General features: G+C 32.8%; 2 protein-coding genes across 3 annotated transcripts; one reads left to right on the forward strand and one right to left on the reverse strand.

The window, feature by feature from the left end:
- The first annotated feature begins 1,421 nt into the window (after positions 1 to 1,421).
- LOC123671283 (bifunctional glutamate/proline--tRNA ligase) lies at positions 1,422 to 15,383 on the forward strand. Its single transcript, XM_045605031.1, has 21 exons — positions 1,422 to 1,583; positions 1,637 to 1,978; positions 2,070 to 2,343; positions 2,456 to 2,775; positions 2,834 to 3,005; positions 3,175 to 3,408; positions 4,724 to 4,868; positions 5,139 to 5,386; positions 5,446 to 5,650; positions 5,705 to 5,926; positions 6,009 to 7,233; positions 8,260 to 8,486; positions 8,551 to 8,751; positions 8,806 to 9,099; positions 9,802 to 9,954; positions 10,011 to 10,128; positions 10,235 to 10,501; positions 12,375 to 12,616; positions 12,674 to 12,834; positions 12,885 to 13,028; positions 15,178 to 15,383. The coding sequence occupies exons 1-21, from the start codon at positions 1,541 to 1,543 to the stop codon at positions 15,335 to 15,337; spliced, it is 5,397 nt and encodes a 1,798-aa protein (XP_045460987.1). The 5' UTR covers positions 1,422 to 1,540; the 3' UTR covers positions 15,338 to 15,383.
- An 886-nt stretch (positions 15,384 to 16,269) lies between these two features.
- On the reverse strand, positions 16,270 to 20,800 carry LOC123671284 (NAD-dependent protein deacetylase sirtuin-2). 2 transcript variants are annotated; one of them, XM_045605032.1, is made up of 7 exons: positions 20,624 to 20,800; positions 20,354 to 20,532; positions 19,963 to 20,059; positions 19,256 to 19,612; positions 18,924 to 19,116; positions 18,507 to 18,693; positions 16,270 to 16,551 (listed from the first exon to the last, which is right to left on the reverse strand). In XM_045605032.1, exons 1-7 carry the CDS (start codon positions 20,637 to 20,639, stop codon positions 16,447 to 16,449), a joined length of 1,134 nt encoding a protein of 377 aa, XP_045460988.1. In that variant the 5' UTR covers positions 20,640 to 20,800; the 3' UTR covers positions 16,270 to 16,446. The 2 variants fall into 2 exon arrangements, with proteins under 2 accessions (XP_045460988.1, XP_045460989.1); XM_045605033.1 differs by lacking the exon at positions 20,624 to 20,800 and adding an exon at positions 20,117 to 20,283 and having other exon boundaries at positions 20,354 to 20,494.
- Positions 20,801 to 22,152: the final 1,352 nt, after the last annotated feature.

A 22,152-nucleotide genomic window follows, 5' to 3' on the forward strand; every position in this document is an offset into this window, starting at 1 on the left:
AACATATCACAGTTTGTTAGGGTTTTTCGGTTGGAGAAGTGATTGAATCTTCCTTTTTCGAAAATGAGGCTGGTGAAACCGCTACGGTAAATCGATTGATTAATGATTTTTTATGACCGGAATTGGAAGATATTCATTTTCATTTATTTCATCTTCAACAAGACGGCCCTACACAAGCAACGAAAAAATCGCAATTTTGCAAGAAAAGAGTACAGGCCGTTTTCTCATCACATCGAGATTTTTTTGAATTAACATCTTCATATTTTTTCCTATGGGACCACGTGAGAAATAAGGGGTATATCGATGCGCCACAATTAATTCAAAATCTTAAAGCAGGGGCGGATCCACGGGGGGGGGGCCATAGGGGCCATGGTTCCCCTCGCGGACCTTATAAGAATGTATCCTGAATTATTGAAAAATATGCTTGGGCACTCACAAGGGTGAAAGATTGGATATGATCTAGAATGGTTGAAGACAATGGTTGAATGAATTGGCATTAATGCATATACACAGGACCATTGACGCTAGTCAAAAAAATAGGAGACCAGAATTTCTTATTAAGTATTTAATATTTGATCATATGTTTTTATTTAATAGGTGTAGTGAAAAGGAATCCATTATGTTTCCAATAGATGGCTTTAGTCCCATCGGGTTTCACAAAAAAGATGCTGTATCCGTAGCCGAGGCAGTCATTTGGCTGATATCGTTTACCACCATTAACAAGGGTGTAAAAATGGGGGGTACTGGGAGTAATTACAAAGACGAAAAACAACCCTACCTTTGCTTTCGAATTATTTGCCGATGTTTAGACATTCAACATATGAAAAATTCCTACGATTTTGCGTTCCAAACTAGTTACTGTTAAATGCCAAATGCTTTCAGCAGAACACATATTTGTAATCTCAATTAGTTTTCAAAGCAATACTGAAACTTTGCATACCCTACCGCCCTTGTGCTGTGAAAGACTGAAAGCTAATCATTCGTCGAAGTTTCGCAGTTTCATGTGTATGTGAAAATCAGTAGTAATAACGCATTATTTATCAGCACCAGGAGCGCCGAAAAATTCTCTGCTCCACACGCAAAAATTAATCGCGCCGGCCCTGTGCATAATGCAGTTGCATTTATAAAAAAAAATTCATTTTTCTAATATATCAAATTAAATTTATTCATACTGAAAAGTGAACTTCAAAATCATTTTCGACGAAATGGAAATCTGCTACAATAATCTTTTTTTTTGTCAATACTTATTATAATTATAATAATGAAGTTTATTTATGACCCTCTATCTCTTCGAAAATTCCAGAATTACAAAAAAAGGTTAAATTATGTTTTAACAGTGAACTGAAGAGGTCACTGAAATAATCCAAATAATCTTATAAGATTGACGGAAAGTTTTATGGTTCGACCGCCTCGTCCTAACCTCAACTTTAACTTAGTGGATTTCCATATTCGGCCAACTCGAACTTTTCTTAGTACTCAAGCTGTGCCAATTTTATCCCCTGGTTTTTGTACTTTTTGGAAATTTTAGTAATTATAAAAAATGACGATAAAATTACATTGTGATAAGTCGAATCCTCCATTAGGTAATCTTAAATAATAAATTCTCAAGAAAAATTACAATCCTTTTATTTTTCAGGAGCACTGTTAGCTTCAAATTTAATCAATTCAAGTAAAAAGGATCTGATTACAGTTGAATGGGGTCAGAAAAATTGTATAGAAAATTCCTCCAACAAAATATTATGTGAAACACCTCAAGAAGTCTTGAGAACAATAGCACAAACATTCAAAGAAATCAATTTGTATGGAGTATCTCCACTTGAAAGAACACAAATTGATCACTGGTTATGTTATACTCTAATTGTTAATAATGATTTTTCATCTGCATTAACAAATTTGAATAAAATATTAGGTCCTGTAACTTTTGTTGTCGGAAATCAGATTTCTATTGCTGATCTTGCAATATTTTCTTGTCTGTTTGGTGAGTTTCTTTCAATATACTTATGTACTATTTCAAATTGAAATAATAGGTATCAAGTCATCCGACATTAACCTGATTCATTTATTTTCAGTAAATAAGCAGTGGCAAGCTCTTGTTTCAAAGAAGGCAGCTCCTAACAATATTTTAAGGTGGTTCAAATTCATTGAATCCCAAGACTTTGTTAAAAAAGAAATAAGTCAACTAAGCCCAGCAATTCTAGAAACATTAAAGAAAAGTTCGGAAGACGTTAATAATGAAACTGAACAACTTACTGCTGGAGGACGAGTTAGAGAAGGAAAATTTGTTGAACTGCCAGGTGCTGAAATGGGAAAAGTTGTAGTAAGATTTCCACCAGAAGCTTCAGGGTATGTTATGATTTAAAACCTATTTTTTCATCCATTCATTCATGGAAATAATTAAAAGCAGCATAATTCTCTGCTATTCACTATATCTTCAATGAAATGGATTTTATTACAGGTATTTGCATATAGGTCATGCAAAAGCAGCCTTATTGAATCAATATTATCAACAAACTTTTGATGGTAAATTGATTATGAGATTTGATGATACCAATCCTGCAAAAGAAGATACCCACTTTGAAGAAGTTATTCTTGAGGATGTAGCTATGTTGGATATTAAACCAGACCGATTCACATATACATCAGACTACTTCGATCTTATGTTGCAATATTGTGAAAAAATGATCAAAGATGGTAATGCCTATGTTGATGACACTGATGCCGAACTTATGAAGCAAGAACGAGAGCAAAAAGTAGAATCAGCCAATAGAAGCAATTGTAAGTTGTATTTTAAAGTGAATCAGTAATATCCACTTATGTCGATTTAATATTAAAGCAATCGAAAAAAACTTCAAAATGTGGGAAGACATGAAAAAAGGAACAGAATACGGACAAAAATGCTGTGTTCGTGCTAAAATAGACATGAAATCTCTCAATGGTTGTCTGAGAGATCCAACAATTTATCGTTGTAAAAATGAAGCACATCCAAGAACAGGAACTAAGTACAAGTAAGTCAAAATACAATTAAATTCTGGCTTAAACTGATGTGATTCAGAATGGAGTAAATTATTAAAATAATAATAATAAGATTGTTATTATAAACAAATAACTTCTATAATGATTTTTTGCAGCTTTTATAATATAAAATGTGACATTTAAATTTGAAATCACTTTTAGGGTCTATCCTACTTATGATTTTGCATGTCCTATTGTTGATTCCATTGAAGGAGTCACTCATACACTAAGAACGATGGAATATCATGACAGAGATCCTCAATTTTATTGGTTTATTGAATGTCTTGGTTTGAGAAAGCCTTATATTTGGGAATATAGCAGACTTTCAATGACAAATACTGTACTCAGTAAAAGGAAATTGACATGGTTTGTAGAGCAAGGACTAGTTGATGCATGGTAAGTTTTTTAATTCACTGTACTGCATTAAAGTAATTTACATGATGTTACCAATGAAAAATCAGAAGAGCACTGACTCAATATACTTATAATTAAAATACATATCAATTAATGTAGGTTTTATTGGTCTATATTAAATGATAGAATTCAAGTTTAGAATCATTGATTTTGTAGCAATCTTCGAAAAAATCCTGCTTCGCAGATACCTTATTAGAAACTGAATTCTATTTAAAAAAAAAGAAGGTAAGCAACATTGCTTCAGCTGTGTTTGGGAGTGGATCCATAATTATAATATAATTTGTTGAAATTTACACTGATCATTCAACCTTGAATATCTCCAAAATTTTGTTTTCTTTTGTTAATTTCATTTTCTGGAATTTCTGATTATTTTAATAGTAACTTTGGATTATCTTTTATTGCTTTTTTTATGCTAATTCCAAAGGGTTCTATGAATCGGCGAGGCTATAACTTGGAAACTATTAGAAGTAGAAAAAAATATATATATTACAGAGAATTTATTTTTTTTTTAAACCTAAGCCGAATCTAGAAAGCTCAAAAGCTCTTGACTTGACATTAGTGCTTTCCTCATTTTTTTTTATTTCTGCTTGAATTTTTGATTTCTATAAATAGGTAAATGCTAAATTTCAACTCGGTCGGAACTACGATATTCCTATGGTTCTAATAATGCTATCCTCGCAAAATTCACGCGATGCTTGAAACCGTTATTCTTTATATATAGACACAAAATTTGAGGAGTTACTGCATCAGCCAAATAATGTTAACTGTTCAAAATGTAAATTTTTGACTGAAACTCAGATGAGTATTACTGTATATCGAATTTTGAGTACGGGTATTCCTAAGGATTTGAAAGCCAGGTTTGTCTACAGACGAGATGTTCACCGTGTTGCTTTAAGGCATGGGCAGGGGCTCATGCTGCCTCGATTTGGTTCAGCCATGTTTCAGCGCTCTTTCACCTTTAATGCGGTGAAATTGCATAATGAGATGCTGATTGCATGAGGGGGTTCTTCTTTGAACTCATTGAGAAAAGAATTGAAGAATGTTTTATTTTTGAGCCAGTTACGGATTTTGTAGATGAGTTTCATGGTGATATTCATGATGTATATTATTTATGTTGTATTTCCTTTCATTAATTTCAATTTTTGTTTTTTTCTTTATTCGTATTTTGTCGGGGGTTGAGTGGAGTAGCCTTGGCTAGACTTCGTCCCTAGAATTTGCCAAATAAAGACACTATTATTATTATTATAAATTATTTGAATGGTTTAAAAAATATTTCATTCATTCAAACCTTTTTAAGGGATGATCCTAGAATGCCAACAGTAAGAGGAGTTTTAAGAAGAGGTATGACTGTAGAAGGTTTGAAAGAATTCATTATCGCTCAAGGGTCTAGTAGGTCGGTTGTTTTTATGGAATGGGATAAAATATGGGCTTTCAACAAAAAGGTGAGAAAAAATATGTTATTATAAAAAAATCATAATAAGCCATTTTAACTATACCATCAATCTTTTTTCTTCAATTAAAGAAAGAATGCAATAACATAAAACTTTCACCCAAGGCTGTTTGCCTTAATTATGAAATATCAGTATGTTTTCTCCTATTTATTATTCAAATCACAAAGGCTATTCTAAAATAATAATTATATTTTCATTTTTATATCACTCCATCTTAAATTTTTTTTCATTCGGAATGTTCACACTAATAAGGGTTTTTAGGTTATTGATCCAATTGCTCCGCGTTACACAGTCGTTGATTATGAAACACATGTCCCAGTGATCGTCCATGGAGCCAAAGAAGAATGTTTAACTGTTCCAAAACATCCCAAAAATCCTGATGTGGGTACAAAATCCGTTTGGGTGGGACCTAAGTTAATAATAGACAAAGCTGATGCTGAATGCTTGAAAGAAGGTGAAAATGCCACTTTCATTCATTGGGGAAATTTGATGATCAAAAAAATCAATAAGTAAGTTATAATGGTTCAAAGTGGCGTTATAATTATTAAATTTTTTTATCCTATTTCAGAAAAGACGGGAACGTTATATCAGTAGAAGCTGAACCTAATTTGGATAATAAAGATTACAAGAAAACTTTGAAAACTACTTTCTTGTGTGATACACCCAAAGCAAAATTCACTCATACCTTCTGTGTGTATTTTGATCATATTATTAATAAACCTCTTCTGGGGAAGGATGAGGATTTCAAGCAATTCATTGGACATGAAACAAGAGTAAGTAAGAACAGTTTTTTTTTTTCATAATTCTTCATACTCCTTTTCTTCTAGAAAGATCTTCAGGTTGTGGGTGATCCAGAACTGAAAAATTTAAAACAAGGGGACATAATCCAAATCCAAAGAAGAGGTTTCTTCAGGGTAGATGTACCCTATGGTGAAAGAAGTCCTTTCACTTGCAAAGAACAACCAATTATTTTATTTTATATTCCTGACGGTTCAGCAAAGGACAATTTCTCTACTATAACTGCCAAGCAAGATAAAGCCGTTAAAAAGGTAAGTCAATTAACTGAAAATAAATATATAATAAGTATTTATTGTGCCATATCTTTTTTATTTTAAAATGAATAACTTATAGGAAGAAACATCAGCTAAAAAAGTCTCTAGTGGGAAAGCAGCTTCAGCAAAAGAAAATAGTGCTGAGAAATTGAATGACGATATTTCTAAACAAGGTGATATTGTTAGGGACCTTAAGGCAAAGAAAGCTGTTAAATCAGTTATAGATGAAGCAGTGAAGGTTTTGCTTTCTCTGAAAGCAGAATACAAACAAGTAACTGGATCTGATTGGAAACCAGGTTGCACTCCACCAAAATCAGCAGATGTGAACGCAAATGAAAACAAAGAAAAAGGTCAATCGGCAGAAGCAATAAACGAAGAAATCACTAAACAAGGTAACATCGTTAGGGACCTTAAGGCAAAGAAAGCTGCTAAATCTGATATAGATGGAGCAGTGAAGGTTTTGCTTTCACTGAAGGCAGAATACAAACAAGTAACTGGATCTGAGTGGAAACCAGGTTGCACTCCACCAAAATCAGCAGATGTGAACTCAAATGAAAATAAAGAAAAAGATCAATCGGCAGAATCAATAAACGAAGAAATTACCAAACAAGGTAATATCGTTAGAGACCTCAAGGCAAAGAAAGCTGTTAAATCAGATATAGATGAAGCAGTGAAGGTTTTACTTTCTCTGAAAGCAGAATACAAACAAGTAACTGGATCTGATTGGAAACCAGGTTGCACTCCACCAAAATCAGCAGATGTGAACGCAAATGAAAATAAAGAAAAAGGTCAATCGGCAGAATCAATAAACGAAGAAATTACTAAACAAGGTAATATCGTTAGGGACCTTAAGGCAAAGAAAGCTGCTAAATCTGATATAGATGGAGCAGTGAAGGTTTTGCTTTCACTGAAGGCAGAATACAAACAAGTAACTGGATCTGAGTGGAAACCTGGATGCACTCCACCAAAATCAGCAGATGTGAAAGCAAATGAAACTAAAGGAAAAGGTCATTCGGCAGAATCAATAAACGAAGAAATTACTAAACAAGGTAATATCGTTAGGGACCTCAAGGCAAAGAAAGCTGTTAAATCAGATATAGATGAAGCAGTGAAGGTTTTACTTTCTCTGAAAGCAGAATACAAACAAGTAAGTGGATCTGAGTGGAAACCAGGTTGCACTCCACCAAAATCAGCAGATGTGAAAGCAAATGAAAATAAAGAAAAGGTGCAATCTATAGAATCACTGAACGAAGAAATTATCAAACAAGGAAATATTGTTAGGGATCTCAAATCAAACAAGGCTGGTAAGTGGTTTTTTCTCTGTCTCTTTTTCAAATATGTTCAATGAAATAAATTTTATAATAAAATAAAATAAAAAAAACTACAGTACACCTAGCAAAGTTCCTTTGGAACACTATAAAAGCCATCTAGCTAGATTCCTGTATGCTAATCTTATATATAAATTTTTAAACCAAAAGAATCATCAATTAAAAATTTGGTTCTCCTATCTCCAAATGCTCTAATTTTTAAGGCTCAAAAGAAGAAGAAAAAAAGGAAGATTTCAGAAATCCATTTAATAAAAATAATTTCAACCTCAGCGAAGTTATGCTGAAAACTTCACTACTCAACCATAATATACATTAGTCACATAATATTTAAACACATTCGGCAGATTTACTCATAAAACAAATAGATATTTTACTCAATTACATATTAAAATAAGTAAATACTCCTAGATAAATAAAAGAGTACATTCTTCTTAAAAAAATAACCACAAAAAATTACTTCTACTTGTGAGGATTACTTTAACATACTCAAAATAATACAACTTACTATGTTTGAAATATTCAATTGACTCATTCTTCACTGATAGAAAATCATTCATTTTAAAATTATTGTTATTGTTTTATTTTCAACATCCTTTATCTATTTAACGACTTTAGTAAAAACTGCAATAGTAACGTCGACTTTAATAATGTTGCTGGAAGCAAAATGCTGTAGATTAATCGATATTCTACCAACGCCTTGAGAAAATCAACTCGTAGCATTAGTGTTAAAAATTTTCGCATTACCCTCGTACATATTGAACAGGTTATTGATCTTGAAAGTCACGATCCGGTTGGACGTGGCGGGAAATTCTTTCTTTAAGCTTTCAAATCGTACAGCAAAACTGATAGTGTGTGGTCCCCCATAATACAATAATACATAATTCACGCCGATTATTACCTTTCACTTGAAGATTTGGAAACCACGATGGCGTATAGTTCTATCGACGTAATCGAATCAGTTCGCCTTGCGGACTTATTTGAGATTGTACCTCATTGTTTCAGATAAAGCAAAAATAGGAGCTGAAGTTCAAATTTTGCTCAAACTGAAGGAGCAGTTCAAATCTTTGAGCGGAAAAGATTGGAAACCAGATATGACACCAACATCTGATCAAAAAACACAAAAATCTGTTAACAATAGCGGAGACGCAACCAATGCTGCCGATTTAACTTTGAAAATAAATGAACAAGGAAATAAAGTGAGAGATTTGAAAACAAAAAAAGCCAGCAAGGTAATTTTTTAAAGAATTTTCACGTTTTTTTTTTCGATAACTAATGTATCAAATGAATTTTCAGGAAGAAGTAGATAAAGAAGTTAAAATTCTTCTTGACTTAAAAGCGGATTATAAGAAAGTCACTGGTACAGATTTTCCTGTAGGAGGAAGAACAAATGATAAATCAGCCAATAAAAGTAATGCTAATAAAGAAGCCAAGCCTAAAGATAAAAAAGAAGCAAAACCAAAAAATGAAGCAAAACCAAAGCAGGAACCACAAAACGTAAGCATAGTTTAAAATTCTTCAGAAAATTTTATTTTATTCCTCTACTTCTAGAATGAAGACAGGAATGTAAAAAAACAAACTAGATTAGGTCTAGAAGCTAAAAAAGAAGAGGACTTGCCAAATTGGTATTCTCAAGTATTGACCAAGAGTGAAATGATTGAGTATTATGATGTTTCCGGATGTTATATATACAGGCCTTGGTCTTATATGATTTGGGAAAATATCAAGGATTGGTTGGATAAAGAAATTAAGAAGTTAGGGGTTGAAAATTGCTATTTCCCTATTTTCGTCTCCAAAGCCATGTTGGAAAAGGAAAAAACTCATATTGCAGATTTCTCACCAGAGGTAAGAAATTTACTAGAAGGTAAACAACTCTCAATCATAGTTCGAACAAGTGGAGCTGTTTTTCTTCAACGACATTATAATTGTGTTTCGCGTCCGAATCTACTGAAAGTAGTGCAAGTTTTGTGAAATTGAAAAAGATAATAAAATAATAATAATAAAAAAGATCATTTCTGATTTTAAATTTAATATTATCAAAAAAGCCATTCTGAACAACTTTGGTTTCATGTCTGTCTGTGTGTCTGCAAATCCTTGTAAGAGCCTTAACTTCTACAATTCTCAATTCTCTCAATTTTCAATTCAATAAGGGTATCTTGTTAGGGGCATAGATGTTTCTACAGGAATTTTAGCTATAGGATGTGCGTTGAGCAAATGCTATTGTGAACTTCCCAGGATCTCCATATCCGACATTTTACTAATCCCGTTTTGTTAAAATTTGATTGAATCGTAAATGGCTCCATAAGAATGCTCTTTCTGATATACAGAGTGCATTATGCTTGCGCAAACTGCGGTTCCCATTTTGATGAATTTTGTCTAAAATCGTTATAATTTTCAAGAATTCGGAATTGTTGTAAATTGAGCCAATATCAAACCACAGTAAATAAATTTAACTTCATTGAATTGTTCTTGTATCCTTCCGACAATTATTATAAGCCTGGACCATCATTTTCGATGAAATAAAAACTTTCAACCATTCCACTTTAGGTCGCTTGGGTAACAAAGTCTGGAGATTCAGATATGAGTGAACCAATAGCTGTGAGACCAACTTCTGAAACGGTCATGTACCCAGCCTACGCAAAATGGATCCAATCTTACAGAGATCTTCCGATCAAATTAAACCAATGGAACAATGTAGTGGTATGTTTCATAAATATATCCCATATGTTGTTTTTTCTTCATAATTTATGTTGCAGAGGTGGGAATTCAAACATCCACAACCTTTCTTGAGAACAAGAGAATTTTTGTGGCAAGAAGGCCATACAGCCTATGCTACGGTCGAAGAAGCCAAGGAGGAAGTCACTGTTATTTTAGGTTATTAATTTTCTTATTCTCACACCCCATTCTAATATTTCCTTTGAATATGCATTAGTTGCTTAGATTGGCCTATTTTAGCTGATAACTCATTCAATTTTCTCAGATCTCTACGCCAAAGTGTACACAGACCTCCTTGCTGTGCCAGTGATCAAAGGAAGGAAAACTGAAAAAGAAAAATTTGCTGGTGGAGACTACACCTATACAGTTGAAGCTTACATATCTGCTAGTGGACGCGCTATCCAAGGTGCCACTTCCCATCATCTCGGACAGAATTTCTCTAAAATGTTCGATCTTACATATGAAGATCCTGAAACGCAAGAAAAGAAATACGTTTACCAGAATTCATGGGGTATAACTACTAGAACTATTGGTGAGTGGTTTTTTAGCGAATTCCAAGATTTTCTAGATTGTCAGGTTTTTTTTTTTACAAGTCAGGATAGATCAGGATATGAGGTTTTTTTTAAAGTATGATAAGATAGATCAGGATAAGATTCAATATATCCTCATGGGATAGCTCCATGATGGCAAATGAGATAAATCAAGATTTGGAAAGCACTTGACACATTTCAACCAGCTTTACTCTATAAATTGGGTGTCTCATTAAAAAGTGTCCACCCTCAATAACCCAACAACGAATCAGAAGTTGTGAAAACTCTCAGACAGATTGATTTTTGATGACAGAGGAACACGATCTGGGATACAAAGCTTGTCTCTACTAGCAACCCACTGGAGAGGGTTGCAACCCCATCAGGAATTTGAAAAGGGAAAGTGGGTAGTTTTGTAGCACAAATGTATGCTTGGATTCAAATCTGTATGAACCTGCAGTTTGTGTTCTATAAAATAAATATTCACAATGTGCAGGGTGTTTTTTATGGAATGGACTAGTTTTCATTTTTTTGTTAAGGATTAATTCTGAAAATTTAAGTAAAATAAAACAAAAATGTGGAAGAATCATTGAAATATCTCTAGAAATGAAAAAGTTATGGGACTTTGAAGTTGCGCTTGGAAGAATAATTTCATAGTACGCAGCGTCTAGTGTGTGACGTCACGCCACTTACACGAAGCGACTGGTATTCGCAGAGTGCTTACGAATTCATTGGTGTACAATCACTTGTGCCGTTCGTGTCGTGTTTTGTTCGTTACACGATGGCTGAAATTAAAAAAAATCCTAGAAATATTGTATTGTGCCTATGTGTGCAAGCACGACAATTAAAAACCCCAATAAATTGTTTTTTCATGTACCAAATGACATGAATCAAAGGCAGAAGTGGTGCAAATTAATGAGGCGTGACTTTTTTAAATAAATCATCGTTATAAGTTGAACCATGATGAAGCAAACTCCAAAGTAGATACTTACTTGAAAAGTTTAACTCCTTTTATTTCAGCACTGACATAAGATGGATTTGAAGAAAAAAACTCCATCACTGCGAATATATCTATTTTTGGCAAATTGTCACTTTGTCCTTTCACGAAGCCTTCTTCCATTATGGTGACATAAAAACAAAACTCGAGTTAAAACTACACTGTACAACTACAAACGGCGCGAGAGCCTTGGCGCGGCTAAGTATTTAAACGTAATTTATGGTGTAGCGATCACAGGCAAGTGGCGTGACGTCACAGACGAGTCGGAGACCAAAGACGTTCCGCGCTAAAATACGTAAATTTAATCTATTTCTCAGTCATTTATTGATGGATTTTCAAAATTTTTTTCACTGATTTATCAGTTTTGCTCTATATTTTAACTATATCGTGTCAAATATAGTATTATCAATATCACTAAACTAGTCCATTATGGTACCGATAAAACTAAATGAAACAGAGATGTTCTAATTGATCATATAATTTTTATTGAAAGAAAAATAATTTTAACAAACGGTATTAGTAAAAATTTACTCGCCATTAGATTCACAGGTCTACCGAGATAAATCTCGGTATTAGCTGAAGAAATGTGGACGGGGCATCATACATTACAACCTATGATGCACCAGGAAAGATAAAAACCTTAGCAAAAACTCTGTCTCCCCATATAGGAGAAGTGATTGGTTTTTGCTCTATGTTTACCATCTACTGCAATCATGTAGATTCAAAAAGGTTTAAACCAATCTACTAGTTTGCCACGAGAAAGAGAGTGTTATGTTCTGTGGGGGTGTAACTTTATACAATATGTTTTCAGAAATAATTAACAAGTTTCAATTTTAAGTAATGAAAATGAATGTTGAGCTCTAACAATGTTTTTCTTTTAGGTGTCATGATCATGATCCACTCAGACAATCAGGGTCTTGTTCTTCCTCCAAATGCTGCCAGTGTACAGGCTGTGATCGTACCTTGCGGAATAACTACCAGTTTATCTGAAGAAGGACGTGCAAACCTTCAGTCCTCTTGCATATCTTTAGAAACGGAATTAAAATCTGCCGATGTCAGAGTTAAAGGCGATTATCGAGACAACTATTCGCCTGGTTGGAAATTCAATCATTGGGAATTGAAGGTAATATGGTTAAGTAAAAATGTCTAACCTCAATATATCCTATCTTGGTTTCTATAGGGAGTACCAATCAGAATTGAACTTGGTCCTAAAGATATCGAGAAGAAACAATTGGTGGCCGTACGAAGGGATACAGGTGAAAAATTAACAATTCCTCTGAAGAACGCCGTTGATGAAATCAAAAAACTGTTGAAAGACATACATGAAAATCTTTACAAAAAGTGAGTAGAAACAAGCAGCAAAATGAATTTTTCTTGACGTTTCTTTTTAGGGCAAATGAAGATATGAAAAACCATGTGGTTATCTTTAAGAATTGGTCCGATTTTGTGCCGAATTTGGAAAAGAAAAACCTGAACTTAGTTCCTTTCTGTGGAAATGAAGACTGCGAGGACAAGATCAAAGCTGATAGCACAAGGTGAATAATCTGTTGAATAATTTACCCATTTAAAATACAGGATGGGAGTATTCTAAAGCATTGTAAATCCAGATAATGCTTCGTTTCCATTTAGAAAGTCCTCTTATAGGCTTCTGCTTATAGACAGGTTAAATATTCAAAAGATGCTTCAGATCTAGTTAAAAGAAAATTTTAAAAACTCCTATTATCACGTAATGAGGTACTTGTGTCATTCCCATTTTCGTTTAGTGTTTTGCTGTGAATTTTCTACAATAAGTATATGTTGAATATTTTTAGTCTGAACAGATTCATTTCATTCAGAAAGCTCATTTAAAACTTATTGAATTTAACTCAATATTGAATTCTAACCTCAAACAAAGTGATCCCTACAATGAACTACTATTAAATACATAATAAGTAATATCGATAAAAGAATTGAAACACTTGGCTATAGGTTTCACAATTTTGTAATGCAAGCATTTCATGACTTGCAATAAATTACACGAAAATAATGAGTAGGTTTATTATTTACATCAAAATTATCTTAACAAAAAGGTTGAATCAGTAATGACAACAAACTCTTTTTTATTTGGTACTGAGTTTTTTGTGTTGAGTAAATTGGATTTTGGCAGCTTCTTTCAATAAAATTTTTTTAGAAATATTTAAGCTAATTGAAAATGTTTATTCGAATAAAAATCCTCGTATGCGATATGACCTTCAATGCGTTAAAAATGTTTAAATATCGTCGGCAATAGTCAAAGATTCCCGAATACGTTGCGCTAAGTAATAAACTACACGTTTTATCACTTGGTAGACATTTGGATCATTCAGTCACCGGGAAAAATTCATTACTCAGCTGAATATGCGTCTTAGGGAAATCACTCTGATGTCTGAGATTTATGTCATTCATGAAAATAATTTTTCTATTCCATTCACACCAATAATTAGGGAATACTTGAGTTTCTATTCCAAATTTATTTAAACTGGAGTTGAAGTTTCATAAATTGTAAATAATATGCATTTGGCATGTCAGAGTGATCTCAACAAAATAATACATTTTCTGATTTGAAGTCAGAAAAGTACGAAGCCATTATTGAATTATTAGAAACCTTTATTTCTATAAAATAAAAAGGGATAGGTCTCATACATTTCAGTTCGAGTGTTCCAATGAAAGTAATTTCATCTTCGAACTATCCATTATTTCCGAAAATAAAAATGCGTCCTGAAGCCAAAAAGTCATTTGTTTGGAAATAATTCAGCAAAGCTGATAATCAAATGGCTGTGTGTCTATTTTGTGAAAAAATTTCCAAATATACTGGAGGAACAATCTTCATTTTTCCGTTTCAGTTTCTATCATTCAACGCCAATAAATTCAAATATACATCTCAGTTTTCAGTAAGGTGCTGCGAAATATTCCCAAAAAAAAAGATCACCCACACACATATTCTTCGCTGATCAATTCCAAGTTATTTTGTTATTTGTTATTCCTAAATCCTAATTCTTTCTTATCCCGATTTAATTTACGAGCACGAGAATCGGAAAGGTACACGAGGATTCCTTGTCGAGTACGAGTAGATACAGCATATGAATAACGAAATCAAACGAAGACTTTCGAGATGCGAGTCTCCGCACTGAAGATAGAGTGCCGAGTATTTAGCGATGCGAACATTTCGATGCTGGGATGTTACCGAGCATTTTAAAAATCGGTTAACCGAGTATTTCTATCCGAGGATGCCCATCACTATTTTCAAGTGCTCAACACACTTCGCTGAATAATTTAACAGAAAAACTTTTCAAAAAGTTTGCACTCTATTACTTTTTACTCAAAACAGTTCAGAAACACAATTAGTGAAGAAATAGGTATATTCAGCAGTGGTCTAACTTAATTATGGGGTTTTTTGTTGAATTGTGTATTTTAACTGATTTTGCATTTTGGCTGTTTTATTTCATTGTAAAGATTTAGATATCTTTTGCAGAAGTGGAATTAAGAACGATTAAAATGCTTCAAGGCGCTAGTCTTTCCTTCGTTTGAAGAATTTTTATATAGTTATTTGATTTAGGTCTAGGTAGATAGTTCCTCATTAGTGTGAGGTCAAAACCTTAGATCTTGAAGTTTGAACCTCTTTTTTTTATTGTATTTCAGGAATAATGAGAATTATTATTGTTTCAGGGATGATGCAACTGCAGATACTGCGGCACCTTCAAGTGGAGCTAAATCGCTATGTATTCCTCTAGAGCAACCCGCTTCAATAGAAAATTCTGATAAATGTATCCACCCCAGTTGTAACAGGAAACCTCAATTCTACACATTGTTTGGTCGTAGTTATTGAGAGTTTTTCATTTGAAGAATTGAAATAAAAAGCCTTATTTTTAAAATTTTTGTTTATTTTCAATTGTGTTAGTTAATTAGAAAATCCCAATTTCCAGCTAATGAAAAGTTTGTACAAGTTGGCCATCAAGCAATTCTATGCCAAGTGGCATAGTAAAAAGGTCACTCGGTAAGTAATTGTTTATTTCAATAATTTTCAGTATATGTAGGGAGAGAAATTGCAACAAAGCTTCCACAAAAAATATATCTTTTTACTAGCAATTAACTCTTAACCTCTGGTAGTTCTCTTAGGAAAAAGAGAACATATAAATCATACTGTTTATTAATAGATTGAAATTTTTCTGAAAAATTCTTTCAAATCTTCTCTGCAAATAACCGAAATAATTCAAAACAAGTCAATGTTTCCCAAAAGATATTGTATATCTCAAATTTTTCAATATCTCATTCTAACGAACTTTTTATAGGTACATACAAAATTTCACTAAATTCCGAGATAAAAATTTCACAATTCTTTTTAATAATATACCAACTATCTAATTCGCACGAAATTTTCTATCAATATCCATTTTGTAACTGACATTCTCGGCTCAAATGTCCAAAATTACAGATATTTCGGCGAAATGATAACAGGTTGTTTCGCTGGAACAAAAACAGAAGTATACACAAAATTATTGAAATAAATGAAAATTTACTAGGTGTCCCTTTTCCTAGTGTATCATCTCCTTACAGTCTTTTCACAAGAGAGATAACTATAACTATCTCACTCAAAATAATCACTTGCATCACAGAACGGAATTGTTTGAATTACAAATTATTGATTTAATTCATTGAAACGCGAGGTATACTACAGAATAATACAAATTTCCTTGACATACAAGATTTTTTATCCAAAGCTAGTTAATTATATTCATTATAGTATTGATTGAAAACTGCTTCAGTTGTGTAATTTTTATTAGTAAGATAGGTGGAATAATTTAATTGCTTCAGCCATTAGAAATTTTCAATTCAAAAGCAATAACAAAATCAACCTAATAAAATAAATATATGGAAAATATTAAACTTAGGAATCATAATAGATAAAAGAAAATAAGGAATTCTTCTGTAGTTTGATCAAAAGACTCCTGAAAACTCAGTTGAGGTTTCATTTTCTGGGACGCTGTGATCTCCATCATCAATTCGGCGATATTCTTTTTTAATCATGTCACTCAACTCCCCCTGTAATAAACGATATATTAAATAAATATCAACCCAAAAATTAAAACAATAGTAGATTCATTTTAGGAATGGCATGTGAAAAGGCACAAAAAACTGGCCAATTGATAAATTTTGGAAATCATTTGATTGTCTGGCAGACATTTTCCTTGAACTATAATAATAATAATACTTTACTTTATTCAAAATCATTTCCTACAGTGTGTTTAGCAAAGAGTTACATGAAATGAAACAGTGTCCAAAAAAAAAAAAAAAGATAGAAAAGTTGCTACAAGTTCCTCTCAATTTCTTTCATCGAATATGGTTCTAAATCCAGTAGTTCCTTATATATGTGCCTTTTAAAAATTAGAAAAAAATCAAAATCAAATCAAATACACACATAAAACATAAACAAATGAAAAATCTATGAGTTGCACCATTTGCCTAAACATAAATTACTTTATGATTTCTCTTGCACCATGTTTTAAATGACGTTTAATGTGGCCTAATCACCGATTACACTAAACAGGAAAATTTGGACGTTTATTTTCCCGATTAGATTAAACAGGGTTCTGCTCATAGACTTCATATCAATTTGATATTAGGTCTATGGTTCTAACCAACCCAAAACGTCGAAACATATGACTTATTACATATAAATAAAATAAAACGAATTAATTTCCACTATATTAATATAGTGGAAATTAATTCGTTTTATTTTATTTATAATGAATTTCCGCCAAGTAAGGACCGAATCCATTAAATACTTATTACATAACCTGAACATTATTTCTTTATGGACATAACCTGATGGTGTCACGTTGTATATTTCTGTGTTTGCTTATGTGACGAATTTCAGAATTGAAATATGGATTCAGATTCAGATCGTGACTTATAATTCAATGACAATTTGTAATAATAATTTGTAATTTATGTTAACTTTGTCACGACAAGAACAGAGAACATTATACCATAGTATAAGGAAAGGATAGTAAGCCAGTGTAGTGCTACTCACGTTTTACTCGAATTTTACTGTCAAAAATTGGTCCGTAAAGTGGAGCCCTCTGAAAAAATCGGTGTCATTTTGAAGAACTAAAATATTTGAAATAGAGTGGTCAGAAGATTTCTATATTTTGATATTTTTTTCTGCTCTGTAATAAGCATTTACGCCAGTGGCGTATTTGTGATAACTTAATAATAACATAAAAATTGTTGGCAATGTCATGCGACCCCTTTTCAACCACGCCACTGAATGAATTATCGTATTATTTCTGCGCCATCTATAGCTCATGATTCAGCGCTATCTATTATCGAGTTACTTCTCCAAATCCAACTACAGTAGCGACCCCTGGTGACCCCTTGCCGTCAAACGGCGGTTGGCTTACTATCCTTTCCTTATACTATGATTATACTAGAAAATTGATAGTCCTGATTTTTCTATGATCACCGTCCATATTTTGAAATATTGCCAAACATATCTCCTGTTTAGCTAAACATCGATTATTATCAATTGGTGCAATCGGTAGAAATAATAATCATCGATTAGTACTAAACATTGATTACGTAAACAGCGTTTATTTTTTGAATGGTGCAATTGACCCTAAACATTATTTCTCCATGGACATAATCTGATTGTGTCACATTGTGTGTTCCTTGTTTGGTTTTGTGAGGAATTTCAAAATTGAAATATGGATTCAGATTCAGATTGTAAATTATCATTCAATGACGATTTATAATAAATTATAATTTATGTTAACTTTGTCAGCACAAGAACAGAGAACATTATACTAAAAAAATGAAATTCCTGATTTCTCTATGATCACTGTCGATATTTTGAAATTTTGCCAAACATATCTCCTGTTTAGCTAAACATCGATTACTGTTGAAACTCTCAATATGCACAGATTACCGAATCAACCAAATAATTGGAGAACGTATAATAATTCTACTTAATGAACAAACATTTTTTGATTACTTACAGCCCAACCTAATTTTTCAGCTAGTAACTGACATCCGTCATCACAATCTCCCAACCAGAAGACATCTCTTTTTGTTTTTGTATTTTCGAAATCCAAACCTCCTCTTACACCCATCAGTGCCATTAGGCCTGATCGCTGACCTGCCTTTTCTCTATTGATGAGTAGCCTTGGACAATCTCTAGGCACTCTGAAATAATAACAGATCGATTTTTATCATGTCGGTCTAAAAGCCTTTGTCCGGTGTATTCCCATCACCTTTTACCTTTTTACTAAATATAACTGACAACATGAATTTAGATACAAAAAAAAAAAATTACCATAACATCGACTTCAGCTGGCAGCTAAAGATTTTATGCTATATATACTCAAATAAATTTTATTTCTTCAAATAGTTACAAAAAAAATGTAGGAACTTACCGATCAACTAATGAAGCAAATGGTTGAACTGCCAACGAAGAACCCATAATAATAAGAAGATCGCATTTTGGAAAATCTGAGAAGAGCATCTTGTGGAATCTGCCTGGAAGATTTTCCCCAAAGAAAACAATGTCTGGTTTCACAACACCACTGCAAGCTTCACACTGTGGTACTTCATCTCGAAAAATTATTTCTGGAAGTAAATTTTCAATATCAAAGTTGATTATTTGCAATCAATTTGAAAATTTTCTGCACTTCTGAATTGTTGTCAATGTATTGTTTTGCATTGATGCTGATAAGATTGTGAACAGTTTATTATTCTAATAAGGTACCTTTCATCCATTCCTGGGGATATTCCTTCTGACATTTCAAACAGTGACCTGTGTGAAATGTTCCATGAGCTTCAACAATCTTATCTCCAGGTATTCCAGCAACTCGTTCCAATGTATCTATATTTTGAGTATAATGCCTCAGAAGAATACCTTTGTCATTCAATAATTTGATGAAATAATGACATGCAGTTGGTTTGAATCTTCCAGGATACAATTCCTTAGCCAACTCAAAGAAAGGCCTTGGATTCTCATGGAAAAAACTCAGCTCAAATACAGCTGTCGGATGTGGCAAATTGTATTTTTGTAAATTGTGGTACAGGCCACTGCCAGGTGAACGGAAATCAGGTATACCAGCAGCTATAAAACAATGATAATCCTAAAAATGTATATAAAAATAATGGAAATTGGTGGATGAATATTCGTGTAATGTCTAGATAGGTCAATCATTAGGAATAATTTAAATGTCCAAAAAATGTCATATCAAGTATCATTGTTACTTATGACATAATTTTAATCAAGGAATTCTTCAAAATGATATAAATTAAAAAGTTTTCCATATATGAATTAGTCACTCTTCAGCCTTGATGAAGTTTTAACACAAATGATTTTTCTAAAATTCATATACCATCAAAAATAATTTCTTTGTATGCTTCATATAAGAATGTTTAAAAGAAATAATGAACAAAGTTAAAAATTGAAGAACTTACAAGTGGATATACCAGCTCCTGCCATTGTTATGATATTCTTGCATTTGTTTTCTTGTATGTACTTCACTATTCCATCTAAAGATTGCTCATCCAGAAGCTAAAAATGTTGATTTAAACGATAAAGGTTATTGTTAATGAAAATTTTCCAACTCACTGATATAGGATATTCTTGCACACAACAGAAATATTTCATCATTTTGATAATTTTTTTAAAATAATGACAGTTGTGGCATTAACTACTTTCCAAATTTGACATTACTTTCGATGTGTGTCAAAGAAGCAATGACTATAAGATATCTCGTCTTCAAAGTGGATTCAAAACTGGGAAAGTTTATAATGATGTTAATTTCCAATTATGCATAACCTTTACAATGATTATGACTATACTTACTTGAATTTCGTTCTCTTCTTGTTCATCATCATCTTCATCGAAACCAATTCTTCCAAGAAAAAAATGTCGTAGATTATCAATTGTGTTTTCAATGCTTTCAGTTAAATTATTACTCTCTACACCATACAATGAGGGGCCCGCTTCATCATTTAAGTCTTTCGAAGTTTGATAATTAGAGTCTGAAAATTAAGGTGGATAGTTTAGTGTAAACCGAGGTGTAAACTCTATTAAAAAACATTAAAATTTTCAGTATACAAAAACATTGCTTACATTCTTCTTCGGACATCTTAAATAATTCTAATTGACAAAGGTTTTTATGGATTTGTGAATTAATGAATACTAAGTAACATTTGATTATTGTATATATATATAAAGCAATAATTATGGCAAACTTTAATTAAAAATTATTGCATTTTGTCACTAGTCGTGACAACTGACAACCTGAAATATGCTAATTTTATATTCTATGTCGTCCGCAGTCCCACAGAAGAATATGGTGAGTGAATTGATTGAAACCACGAAAAGTGATTATTTTAAAAAATTTTAAAAAATAATATAATCATCATTATATGGTTTTGATAATATAAAATGAGAAAAGGGGGGTTTAGTTGAAGTGTTTTACCTGAATGTTGTGATTTACAATCTCCAATAAACCTTTGAAGTAATTCGAAGAAAACAAAATTCAACCCCTCCGCCTTAAATGTAGGAAAGCGCAGGGTAGTCCTATAATTTTTCTTAAAACCCCATTTTTTACCGTTTTGATAAGGCGTTCTCGACCTTTAATGGGGGAATTGCGTTGTTGCATCCCGAAATCATTAGTGAAATCATCAGTAAAAAAATTCAGTAGCCCCTGCCGTATACACCTCTACTTCGCGGAGCGTGGGAATGGCTGGGTTTATGTTCCAAAGGGTACCGTTCTGCCGAGTATTGCACAGTATGCGGTGCCATCTCTCAGTACGAACCTTCAAACGATACGTGTCAAAATTTGACAGCAGTCCGACCATTAGTTTGTGAGATATTGCGTTGTGAGTGTAGCTACTTTTGTTATTTGAAAAAAGATGATGAAAAAAAGAATTTCGTGTGCTGATGAAATATTGCTTTTTGAAGGGTAAAAATACAGTTGAATCAAAATCTTGGCGCTGTGTCACAAATCAATGAAAACAAGGGCAAAATTGTATGAATTGGGCTTCGAATTGCTTCTGCATCCACCGTATTCGCCAGATCTGGCCCCAAGCGACTTTTTCCTGTTCTCAAACCTCAAAAGAATGCTCGCAGGAAAGAAATTTAGCGCCAATGGAATGAAGTAGTAACCGCCAAAAGTGGGGCGTATTTTGAAGCGAAAGACAAGTCGTACTACAAAAATGGTATCGAAAAGTTAGAAGATCGCTATAATCGCTGTATCGCCCTCGAAGGCAACTATGTTGAATAATAAAATCGAATTTTGCCAAAAAAATGTGTTTTTTTTTTCAATTTGCCTGTTATATGTATGTAGTCTTCCAACCACCAGCATAATCATACTGACTCCATCTTCTGCCAGAAGAGTTGGTGATGCTCGACGCAAACAGTGACAGACAGTGTATGTTTTTCAGTATTGGACAAATCCAGATATTCAGCAATGATACGTATAATTTTGCGAAATTTGTTTTTTCCAAATGGTTGTATTATACTACGGATCCGTCTATCTAAAGGTCAGAAATAGCTTATTTTCTTGACAATTCCCTGGGCGTAAACACATGTATTCCGTTTTGAGCTTCAAATCAAACTATTAATTTCGTCTTCGTTCAATATTTGTGAAAACG

This window comes from Harmonia axyridis, chromosome 1 (genome assembly GCF_914767665.1).
Source record: "Harmonia axyridis chromosome 1, icHarAxyr1.1, whole genome shotgun sequence".
NCBI lineage: Eukaryota > Metazoa > Arthropoda > Insecta > Coleoptera > Coccinellidae > Harmonia > Harmonia axyridis.

Coding starts and splice junctions, on each gene's coding strand:
- LOC123671284 (XM_045605032.1), bottom strand. Junction 18,694..18,923: donor TTTGCTTCATTAGTTGATCG/GTAAGTTCCTAC, acceptor TTATTATTTCAG/AGTGCCTAGAGATTGTCCAA. Junction 16,552..18,506: donor CTGAAAAATTAGGTTGGGCT/GTAAGTAATCAA, acceptor CGTTTATTACAG/GGGGAGTTGAGTGACATGAT.
- LOC123671283 (XM_045605031.1), top strand. CDS start 1,541: ATGACGATAAAATTACATTGTGATAAGTCGAATCCTCCATTAG. Junction 8,487..8,550: donor AAACAAAAAAAGCCAGCAAG/GTAATTTTTTAA, acceptor ATGAATTTTCAG/GAAGAAGTAGATAAAGAAGT. Junction 12,835..12,884: donor CATGAAAATCTTTACAAAAA/GTGAGTAGAAAC, acceptor GTTTCTTTTTAG/GGCAAATGAAGATATGAAAA.